The sequence below is a fragment of the Gymnoscopelus braueri genome (assembly GCF_963280865.1).
Source record: "Gymnoscopelus braueri genome assembly, chromosome: 19".
NCBI lineage: Eukaryota > Metazoa > Chordata > Actinopteri > Myctophiformes > Myctophidae > Gymnoscopelus > Gymnoscopelus braueri.
Window position 1 is genome coordinate 39,215,430 of NC_137621.1, and position 12,476 is coordinate 39,227,905.

General features: G+C 40.8%; 1 protein-coding gene across 1 annotated transcript in view; it reads left to right on the forward strand.

The window, feature by feature from the left end:
• Positions 1-11,484, forward strand: part of LOC308074796 (CD109 antigen-like) — a gene marked incomplete at both ends in the record, with an annotated part of 151,423 nt that extends 139,939 nt beyond the window's left edge. The window contains 3 exons of the mRNA XM_080414296.1: positions 3,560-3,680; positions 6,440-6,516; positions 11,442-11,484. Coding sequence (XP_080270422.1) covers positions 3,560-3,680; positions 6,440-6,516; positions 11,442-11,484 — 241 coding nt within the window. The remainder of the gene's footprint in view (positions 1-3,559; positions 3,681-6,439; positions 6,517-11,441) is intronic.
• Between the last annotated feature and the right edge of the window lie 992 nt (positions 11,485-12,476).

Here is a 12,476-nt window from a genome sequence, read left to right on the forward strand (position 1 = left end):
ATGGTGCTTACATTTCCCACCAAATGAAAGGGCAGGGTCAAGGCAGGACCTCCACTACACGGCTCAACATGTGCCAGAAGCCATAATGATAAGAGCATCTGCATCGCCGCCTGCTTTGACATCATAATGAAAGATCAGTGCCAAAGGCACGGTCACCCCTCCGCTATTTCTGGTTTCCCAAAAAGAGTTTTTGTTTTTTTACTGGAATTATTGTGGAAAATGACATGAGAGAACATCTGAGAGGGTTTCCAATGATTCATGCCTTTTTCTGGTGCAAAATGTGATGCGGGTAATTAACAAGCCTCCATAATGGCCTGTAAAGAGATGGTTTTAGAACAGGGGGAGGGACGGGGGGACGACAAATACTATCAAACTGAGAGAGACAGTAATGCCTTAGAACAGTAGTTCTGAACGTGACTTCCGGTAGTCCTTTAGGGGGTTCCATGCAGGGGGTGCAGGTCCCTCACCGATATTACATGTAGTACAGCAAATTATACAACTAGAGTGTTCTTAAATGACTATTTTGATCAGAGTTCCAGGGTTACAGTGAAGTAATCTTGCAGGCCAGGCTATCCTGGTCAAGCAAGGATTCCGATATTGCACATATAAGCTTCAGGCAGTACTACTCGCCAACCTAGTAGGCTTACTGTCGCTGTCCCACCCGACACCCGGGTACATATCGTTTCGTCTAGACTGCAGATTTAATGCATTTTTATTACATTTAGATTGGACCGGGAGAGATTCAAAAGTGAACATATTGCGCGCATATATCATGGCGTTTTGACAGGTTTGTTTCCTCCTCTCCAAGAAATAATAAAGACTCGAAGAAGCGAAGACAAAACCTGCTCTCATGCACAGTCAAATCGTCAGTGTTAATAACTCTGAGTGTACAAATGTAACCAAATGGACCCTTAACACTCTCAGAATTAAATTAACCCATTCAATCCGCGAACGCATCTCTGTCATGTTTAGATTTCTTTGGGCTATTCAAAAATAGCAGATCTACAAAGCTCAAATATATGTATTTGGCCACGGACCCCCATCTCCAAATATTTTGATCCAGGGACCCCCAGAAGCAAAGATTTGAGTAAAAAAAAAATGTATTCATATATATTCAAAGATTTTCACGATTATTTTTAAAATAGCAGATCTACAAGCTCATAGAGCGGCACTCGGTGCCGCGATATGAGCTCTTAAATATGCTATTTTTGAATAGCCAAAGTATAAAATAATGGTTAAAGTTGTTTAACAGATGCGTTCCCGGTTTTAATGGGTTAACACTGAGGATTTTGCTGTGTAGGCTTGTGAATGCTAGAACTTAGACTTTCAAAGCAGATGGAAAATGTGAGTGGATCAAACCCAAGACTGTGGAAAACGTTCCGGCCATGGTTTGAACATGTCTAATTGAAGTAGACAGTGCTTGACTTCAGAGGCAACCATTCCATTTTCTGTACATATTATTTCACACAGCAGGCATGACAGCATTTCAGGCCAAGAATAAATAAATCAACATACAAAACCAACAACGTAAAGGTGTCTTAAAAAAAGAACCTGAATGCCAGACGAGACTTCGCACAGGCCATCTCGTTTAACAGAAAGCAGACGTTAACATTTGGAGAAAGAATCCTAAATACAGTTCTGAGAGAAACAAGAAAGGTTTCTGCTATCTCGTAGTCTGACAGGTCATAATTTTAATAATTGCAGCACAAAATGAGTAGCGAAAGCACGTCCAGGGGTGGCCCAGAGGTGACTGTTGCTGCAGACACATGTTGCAGTAAACAAGTGTCCGTCCGTTCACGTGTCTTCAATTCACTAAGTGGTAACCGGTAGCTCTAGTGTAGTTTGTTTTTACATGAACCACTTAAACCCTGTATACTTTGTTGACCGAGAGGTCTCCCAAGGCCCTGTACTTGGTCCGGGCCTCTTTTGCCACTACAGTAAATCTCTTTGCTGGAAAAAAAAATTATCGACAAGCTCACAATGCACCACATTGCAATTTGGCAAGGCAATTTGGCATTTTTTTGCCAAATGCTCATCCCAGAATAGGGATGCTAGGGTTCATGTACTGTAGTAGCCTAGTTAAAAGTTGAATGTTGAATGTTTCCGACCCGAACCTATTCGAACCTGGGTCCTCCACACAAGCAGTGCTCCGCAAGAGTATGTTATTGGGTTTACAACATGCTCTACCACACAGGTCTTAAACGTTTATATATGCAGAGTTTTGTTTTTGATGGTTGTTTACATCATTGGAAAGCCTTTTCATGGCCATGTTGAGATCATATAAATTAGTTTAAAATATATTGAGATTGTGTCTCTAGAACTTGAACTGAATTGTCATCCTGAAACGTTTCTAAGTGAAAAGATAAATCATTGGCCCCTTAGCTGAGAGAGAGATGAAACAGGGACCCCCACTACGTATTGTATAAAATAATGTTCAACTTTTTCATAGATTTCATAGATGGCTTCATAGACTTGCTTCATCTATCAGTGTTGGATTCATGTTAATGTGAATTTTCTGACCTAACTTGACCTTTGGCTCTGTCTGATGCTAGGGTTCAAGTGGTTCATAAATTATGAAAAAAATACATAAATAAATTAAGTTCCAATCAACTTCACACCATTCGGTCCTGTGTAGTAACACATGGGCAAACGAACCTCACGTCTACAGCGTCGAACCTCTGTCTTTCTCGTCAGTTCCCGAGCCGTTCTGCAGGGATTTAAGAGGCCTCGATTTCCTTTTCGGAGCATAGCGTGATTAGCTAACGTGTCAGGTACACTAGCACGAAGCTCGGCCCTCGCCTGACAAGATGGGGATTCATTTCACGTGAGCCCTTTAAAGCGGATTCTCGAGTATTTTGTGATGATGTAAGCATGACATACCGCACGTTCCCCCGTGCCTTTTATCCTTTTGAGGATCGTTCAATGCTTTTATTCCATTCGGTCTGTTTCCAGCAGTTACTAGGACTTCCATATTCATTGCACCAGACAGCCTTCGCCAGGTTGAACCATGCAGCACAGCTGAGACTTTTATTGGTCCTCCCCAAGGCGTAGGGACTGTGGTGACGGTCCCCAGACCTGGCAGCGTGGAGCGAGAGCCAATCATTCTAGGGCCACACACACACCTGCACCAGGGCTTCAACTTCTTGTGATAATCCTGTCGATTACTTTTTCAATTAATCGTATAATTGGGGATATCATTTTTTTTTCTTCAAATTGCCTTTTTATAATTGACTAAATTGTTTAATGAGATTAACCACTCAAGACCTATTGTATACTTAAAAATAGCGAGCTTGTGAGGTTGCAGATCAGACATTTTCACTGTCTTTGAAAACATTTGATTGGAAAAAAGATTTCAAGAGACAAACAAACATACAAGGATACAAAACAAAAAGGAAAACAAAAGAAGGACAAGACAAAAGGGCTAAAATCAATACTACTACAGATTAAATAGATTAGTTGGATTAACTGTTTCACACCCACAAGGCACGCAGACAAGAGGACCCACTGACAGTACATACTATCCTACATGACTCATGTTGTGCGTGTGCTCTTTTCCCAGCGACGCTTCCAGTCGCTGGGAGGCAGCACTGTTCCTCCAACAGGCTGTCATAGTAGCTTGTCCTCGTAAACTTGGTCATACTGGCCCCAAACAGCATGGCTCCCTGCCAGAGGAGCTCATGGTCTGATGGGAGTCCGCCTGCTGACTCACTGCGTAAGGCCATTGAGCAAACGCTTGGCCTTGAGCGGTGCAGGAAAACCAAAAGGATCTCTCCATGTCCCATGGTGGCTTCCAAAGAAAGCACTCGCATGTTAGCCCATTGAGACCTGAAGCCGATTCCACGAATGCCTTCTAATGTCTTTTCTGAAAAACGTATGTCGCTATATCAGCGGTGCTCAAACTTTATCATGTCAAGGACCCCCAAACTTATATGTATTCGGCCGCGGACCCCCATCTGAAAAGATTTTGTTTCAAATCTAAAATAACACGGATGCTTTCCCGGTTTTAATGGGCTAGTAATAATCAAACTATTCCTTACATGTGTGGTGTTATGTGTCCTGCATCCATACTTGAGACCACTTCCAACTTAGATGTTACATTTGCCTTCCAAGGCATCGGAATGAGTCCATTAGTCATATTATCCAGTCGCAGTTGTGTTTTTGCGCAACCCTCATGCGAGCCTCATGATATCTCAATCTAGAGGGAAAATAGTTCCTAATGTGCTGACAGTTTGCCATGTCGAATCATGTAATTGCCATCAATCATGCACATCAATATTTGAACATTTGTGATCAATTACCGTTACATCGAACACTATTATTCCCATCACTCTCGTTGTCAGTAGTGTCGGTGAACTTTAGAACTAGACACTGGCGTGCGTGCGTGTATTGTAGGGCTACTGGGATTAGCCAGTGGGGAGGCATCTCTTACCGATATATCTGTTTGGCCAATATTATCAGCCATTATTTGACTCTTTTTTCTTTCTTTTTTTACGACATCAATATTGACAATTATGCAGCCGATCTGTCCAGATTTTTAACCACTTTCAACCTGCCGTCCCTATTTTTGGCGTGTCATTATAGATCATCAAAAATGTTCAAAAATAATGCATGCACACTCACAATGCATCACAATGCGATGCATTGTGAGTGCTATGCATTGTGAGCTGGTAGAAAAGCTAGTTTTGAAAATCTTTGAATATGTGTATAAATGTAAAAGATTTCATATTTACTTGTTTGCTTGTTCAGTAGTTAAATGTTCTTTTCATATATTGAAGTTTAAGAGTTAGTTATTAGTTTAAATCATTTTATATCTATAAAAAGTTATTTGCGTATATTTTTATCTCTGCCAGGACGGAACGGCCGGGCGGCGGAGATTATGTTGTCCGTCTATGTGTGTGTCTAACTAATATCCGGCACCACCGGCATGAAACTTTGCAGGCAGTAGTAGCAGGCCAAGGAAGAACTTCCTCCCCAAATCTTTGCTATAACAAGCCACTTCACACTTTGGCCTTTAACTCTTGAACCGTAGATCGTACAATCATTATTTTTTGAGTGGTGCTAGCCACTCCAAGGACTGACTTTGTCTGTGTGTCCGTCCGTCCGTATGAGCATGGCCTCTCTGTATGTTTGAGCACAGCCTCAAGAGCTGCGGCTGATTGCAACACAAAGATGCAACCAGTTACACTAATTATACACACACACACACACACACACACACACACACACACACACACACACACACACACTTTTGAGTAAAAATACTTAAAATGAGTAAAAATACTTAAAATGAGTAAAAAATACTTAAATATTAGTAAAGATACTTTAAAGTTCCTAAACTGAGTAAAAATACTTAAAATGAGTAAAAATACTTAAAATGAGTAAAAAATACTTAAAAGATGTTAAAATGAGTAAAAACACGTACAATAAAGGCACCACTCTCTTCACACTGGGTGTGATTTTTTCTTTTCTCCTGTGGATTCCTTGGATCATAAGCCATGTCAACTTTAATCAAATCCAAGGCTTTCACATTTAGCACTTTTTCACAAAATATCAGTCAAAACATCACAAATCGGTGGTCTAGGACTCTTAAAAATTGGGATCTGCATTTGAACAAATTTCTGGCATTGGTCGGACTCTACTTTTAGGGTTTCACAGTTACAAATCAGACTCATCGTCTTTTCTTGAACTGAGTTTTACAGGCAGGGTCTTGTAAATGTGCCCTCGTTTAAAAGTGGAAAGAGGTCTAGGTCGTCCCTCTGGGACCAAAAGGGAATTTGGGTCAGAGAAGTAAGAGGGCTGGGGGCGTTGAGAGGAATAATATGAGACGCTCTTCCAGTTTGGGGCCAAAGATTGTTATTATATCAACAAATCCATGCAGTCAGGTGAAACGTCTACAAATCCATGCAGTCAGGTGAAACGTCTACAAATCCATGCAGTCAGGTGAAACGACTTCCCCAAAGAATACTGTATACCCCCCCCCGGCGTTGTATTTAAGCAGTTCGCTAGATAACAACATGGCTTCAAATGGGCTTGCTAATAATGCTGAAATGTTGCCAATCAATGTTAGAAACGGTCTTGATACTCTTGATACTGAAACTGAACATCGACATGCCAAATCATTACCAATTTCACTGTTGGGTTTGTGACCTGTGAAACTATGAAACTATGAAAAATGATACCGTGGCCTTTAGCTAAAAAAAAAAAGAAAAAAATAGGAAGGGGAGGGAGCAGGCATACTTTTCACGATGGCTTTTTAATTTGCAGACAGGAAAATGAAATCACCACGGACCCTGAGCAAGGTATCTGTGCAGGTCTGGATCAGGGAGGGAGGCAGAGGGGGGGGGTATATACCTTCAGAGGAAGCCCCAGGATTAGCCCTGACCCACCCCTGAATCACGCAAGAGGCCTCACGTTATTCTCGATTTCCCTCATTCTTAAGCCTGCCTCTGGGAAGAGCGATAATTATCTGACCGTGCAGGGCCCTAAAGTGGATCCAGAGGGAGAAGGGAAGCGCTTGTACCTCTCCGTTGCACCTAATCCAAGCTGTTGTGTCCAGCAAACCATTGCACGATGGAGACAAAACCGAAGACATCTGCCCGAAACCTGGCTGCATCTTCACTCACATCTTTGAAATACTACAACTAGCATGAGGTAATAGAGAACATATGAGACGCAGGGGTGTTTTTAAATGCTAGTGAGTGAGGCAAATAAGATAGGAGCCAAATGAGCGGCAGACACCAGTGTGACCTGACATCGGCCCAGTTAGAACCTCCAGGACAGGACTCTTGAATCCGTAATCCTCCTCGGCTGTGATAATAACTCTGCTCACTTCTGAGCAGTGGTGTTAAGTAACTAAGTACATTTACTCAAGTACTGTACTTAAGTACAATTTTGAGGTACTTTTACTTTACTGGAGTATTTCCAATTGTCTATACTTTTACTTCTACTCCACTACATCTCAGAGGCAAATATTGTACTTTTACTCCACTACAATTATTTGAAAACTTTAGTTACTAGTTACTTTGCAGATATATATTATTACGTTATAAAACATACATTAACCACTTTAGCCCTATTTTATACCTAGGCTATTTGAAAATAGCCGATCTACAAGCTCACAACGCGCCGCGATGCGTTGTGAGCTTGTAGATCTGCTATTTTCAAACATTTTAGTACTTTTACTTTTGGTACTTAAAGTATTATTTTGATACCAATACTTTTGTACTTTTATACAAGTACATTTTGAATTCCAGACTTTTACTTGTAACGGAGTACTTCTATATTGCAGTATTGATACTTTTACTTAAGTAAAACATTTGAGTACTTTTTCCACCACCGCTTCTGAGTCATCTTTGGCGGAGAACGTCAAGTGGCACCCTTGTTCATTGTATTTGCAGTATTAGACGGGGATGTTGGCAGTATACCCAAGTCCTAAACCTCACCAGTGAACCTAACACCAGAACTGTCGTACAGTAATATTGAACTTGCACTTGAGTTCACCCAAAGCTGGCCAAGCTTATGAAGAAAGAAATGTTGCGGCTATACTACCTGGATGACCTGCAGAGACTTGAGGAGCAGTATAAATATATCCCTATTACACGAGATGAGCATAGGAGAAATTGGACCGGACAGCAATATTAGCAGGGGGCTTGAGGGCTCCTGAGTAGTTTTTCATGTCTTAGACTCAACAATACAGTAAAACGACGGTAGCTGCAGCTTATAGCGTCCACAAGAAGGGAGTATAATAGGCCCACAGAAAGAACTTCATGGAGGAAGCCGGTCAGACCCATCAAACATAGAAGAGGTGTCTGGAACCTTCTGGCTCATTCATGACAAGGACACCTCCAAACAAAGGACCACTGGTAAAACAATTCTGCTTTACTTTTACTGTGCATAAAAAAAAAACTGCGGTTTTAACCGTACAAGCGTAGCCACAAGCAAAATCCACAAGCAAATGAGACATCCCAGAGGGAAACTTTAAACACCCTCGAAGCAAAAGACCAGTAGACTGAAAATCATCACCTCTCCTGGGAGTCTTTGCTGCCTTATAAAGTACTCACCTATTCCTCACACTGATATAATATTACACATTTCTGCAGGACTAGTGGAAATTTGTTGGAAGTGGAGGCTGTCCGCGTAATGTCACATTGTTAACTCCAAAGGAGATGTTTTCAAGAGATGACAGAATACTGCATAATAATATAGTATGAAAGTATGACAAAAGTACACTAACCATGAACCTGTACTAGTTGTAGTGGTATGGTAATAATAATAATTTAGTTTGTTCATATGATGTAACGCACGTTTCATTGTCAAAACAAAGTACACAAATATTACTGCTGTAAAGATTAACTAATCTATCAGTGTTAGTTCAAACCCGGTCTGTTGAAAGACAGAGTTACGACATTTGTTGATCTTGCCGCAAAAATGAACTAAGCTATCAGTATTAGTTCGTACCAGACCGGTTGAAGGACAGAGTTATGGCTTTCTTTGATCTCGCCCCAAACGTGATCCATGGTTCATGTATCACTTGTGCTTCATCAACACCCATTATGAGGTTTCAGTGGAACTATACAGTAGTGTTTGGAACGTATGAGCATTCCAAATCAACTGGAAGTTGTTTTTGGCAAGACATGACTGAATATTGAACATTCAATGATTATTATGACGGATCTCTCTCTCTCTCTCTCGCTCTCTCTCTCTCTCTCTCTCTCTCTCTCTCTTTTTCTCAATAGCTCTGGTTCAAAATACAGTACACTGCTACTACACTGTGTTAACGGATTTGCTAGTAAAGGTCAACCTGTGTACATTTCACAACTGACTTTGTGTCAGTTATCATTCACTACGTGACACTGATGTGTATTTGAAAGTACGATACATGTTCAGTGACACTACTCAATATGAAGTCTGAGATCATGTGCGAATGTGTATGGCAGCAGTGGCTCAGGAGGGAGAGGGAGTGTTTGTAAACCCAATTTGATCCCTGGCTCCTCCTGGGTTTGTGTCGAAGTGACATTGATTCCCTAACTGCTCCCGCTGAGGCAGGTTGGCACCTTGCCTGGTTGCCTCCGCTGTCTGTGTGAAAGGGTGAATGTTGTGAGCTTGTAGATCTGTTATTTCTTTCTATTTTTGAAATGGAAAAAAAGGAAAACATAATGACAAATTTGCCCAAAATGGGGGTGCCAGAGTTAATGTGGTTAACATACTTTTTAAAATAGTTAAATTGTGATATTATCAATTATGAATATAAAACATATCATTCAGGAAATATTTGTATTTAATTAATTCAGTTAAAGTTAATTAAGTTTTAAACATATCCCCCCCCCCCCCCCCCCCAGCAAATTGAACCCTGGTAGCACATATTGTAAAGTGCTTTGGATAAAGTGCAGACCATTATGTAACTCTCCCAACAAAGTCATGTTGAACAGTTTTGCTTCTTGTCCTGGGGGTGTACATAAAGAGATAATGTCAGTTGCTTCTAGGTGCAACTAGTTCAAGGAGACAGTTCTTGCTTTTTTTTAAAGCAGCCAATAAAAGAAAAATGTTCTACAGTATAGGCCTACAACGTATTCCTCCCAACTTCCAAGAAACAGAAATTGGTCCGAGTGGAAGTCCCTGAAAACCTGTCAGCACTTATGGTATAGTGCCCACTGTGTCTGCATAAACACTATGTTCATATCTGCCAAAGAATTTAAAACCATATAATGCCTGACAATATGTTGAGTTGTGCCACTTAAACATACTGTTGACCACAGAACCACTGAAACTGTCTCCTAATCATCAATCAACTGACATTTAGGGCAAGGATTGGTTAGAAATAAAAAAATAAACCTCAAAAGGCATCAAATTAATTCATGATTCACTCAAAATCCAGCAACACAATGCTTTGCGTATTATTTAAGGGCAGGGTGCAAGTTATAATGGAAACTGTATGTCAGTGAGGAGGATGGCATGCGGCTCTCAGCCCTTTTCATTTTGAGAGGTCTTGCATGCATGCATGGTTTATATTTTGAAGGGTGGTGCTGGAAGAAAGGTCATGGGGTCACTCAAATGGCTCATGCTCTGCTGGGGTTTTGTGGATTGGATTTGTAGATCCAATTTAGATCACACAAGATTTAGATCTGGTGTACAATTGGAAATGTTAGCCTGAGGGTGGCAATAGAAGAGATGTCATGGGGTCACTCAAATGGCCCTCTACAGGGAGGATGAATACAGTGATGGCAATCAATCAAGATTTTGAGATAACTTGTGTGTTAGCCTGAAGGTGGCACTAGAGGAAAGGCCATGGTGTCACCAACATCTGTAGGGTTCATCCTCAGGGTAGAATTTAGATGCACAGCTAAATCCATGGCTGTCCTGCCATTAGTTTTGGACATATCTTGTTTGCTCTTTTTTTGGTGTCACACCAGTGGTATCACACCAGTCTAGATACGCTATTGTCATTTTGCCATCAAATGCTTCATTTATAGAAGTTATGGAACTTGTGTTTGTTGTGCATTTCTTTACATTTTACCAGACTTTGTAATGAATAATTGAGTCATTGTTTAGCTAAACAAAACTGTGTGGTTAGGTTATTAAGTCACAGGCATTTAAATTATGTTCAGAAAGCATCTTTTTCCGTGGGCAATTTGCAGATCAGCACTGTAAACTGCATGAAAATACAACGATGATGAGGCTTTGACAAACAAACAAAAAACAACTGTGTTATATTTAGAGTATAGCATTTCTCAAACAAGTTTCAAGTTTCTACAAGTTGATTTTCACATCATACTGAAATGTATGGAAAACATGACTTCCACAAAGCCCATACAAACTACGCTATGGTTTGGAATTGGTCGGCAGTAAAATGTCAAGTACATAATGTAAGTAGTCATTAAGCTAAACATGCCAGACCACCATCATGGTCCTTTAAATTACTATAAATTCATCTGTACATGTTTGCAACCTTCAGTTCAACAAAGACACAAGGTTCTGAAATGGTTAAATGCTTTCTTAGTTAATCAGGGATGTCTTTTCTTACTGTGAAAGCTACATATTGCGAAATAGTGAGAACCGAGTCCTGGATTAATTAGACGTGTAAAGAATAATTATGACTCTTATTCGGTCAAAAAGACACAGCCTGAATTGCAGTAGTTATAACAAATTGCAGGGATATTACGGTGTGTTTTGGTATCGCTCGTCACCGCACATGGAAGCATGAAATCCATAGAAGCCTTCCCTATGACAGCAGCCAAAGACAACACTTTACTGTCTTCAGTTTGGCTGCACTTCCTTATTGGAGAGAACTTTTAGATCATTGCAGCAAATTACCCACTTAGTTCACCAATGGCAACAAAATGGTCATTATCTTTGTGTACATTAACAAAGAAGACAATTAACTTTAATTATAAAATATAGTTGCTGTGCACAATGAGTTTATTCTCTGTGTTCTTTGATCTCAGCACGAAGAACGGCGGGGCCGGACATCCTGAGTACACGCTGTAGCTATCGCATGCAGTGGTGGAAAGTAACTGAATACATTTACTAACCCTAAACCTACAATTTTGAGGTATTTTTTACTTTACTGGAGTATTTTCAATTTTCAATACTTTTACTTCTACTCAACTACATCTCAAAGGCAAATGTTGTACTTTTACTCCACTACAATTATTTGAAAACTTTAGTTACTATAGTTACTTTGTAGATTTTGGTTATTATTACAAAACATACATTAACCACTTCAGCCCTATATACATTTGGGCCATTTGAAAATAGCCGATCTACAAGCTCACAATGCGTCGCGATGCGACGCATTGTGAGCTTGTAGATCTGCTATTTTCAAAAGATTTTAATACAATTGCAAACTTGAAATGGGACATTCTTCATAATGAGTACTTTCTGCTTTTGGTACTTCAAGTACATTTTGATGCCAATACTTCTGTACTTTTGCTCAAGAACATTTTTGAATTCCGGACTTTTACTTGTAACAGATAGTATTTCTACATTGCAGTATTGATAAAAAAAGTACTTTTTCCACCACTGCTCGCATGTCTCACCATGTCTCTCTGTTTCACATTAAACCTGACGTGTGCTGAAAAGATCTCCAGCAGCCCCCCTTCAAAATGCATAACACTTCGGCGGGGGCTTCATATGCTTGCCCGTGCACTATTATCCACTGTGGACGTATGGGGGTGTCTGGGGGCGGAGGGGGGGGGGGGGGAGAGGAGGAAAGAGGGAAGACCACAACCGTTACTGCGGTGGTTTCCCTCTCTGGGCTCTGCCAGACTCAGACTGTGATAACAACAGGGCTGCAGGGAGCAGAGCAGACAGAAGAGAGAGAGAGAGAGAGGCTGTCATCTCCATCACTTGATAGCGGTATAGGATTATGAATCTACCGCTATCATCTGATAGGAATGTCCCTCCTACCACACACGGCTGAGGATGAGGACCGCTGAGGAGCCGTAGCACGTTCGTGTTGTTAGCACCCCTCGTTTGTC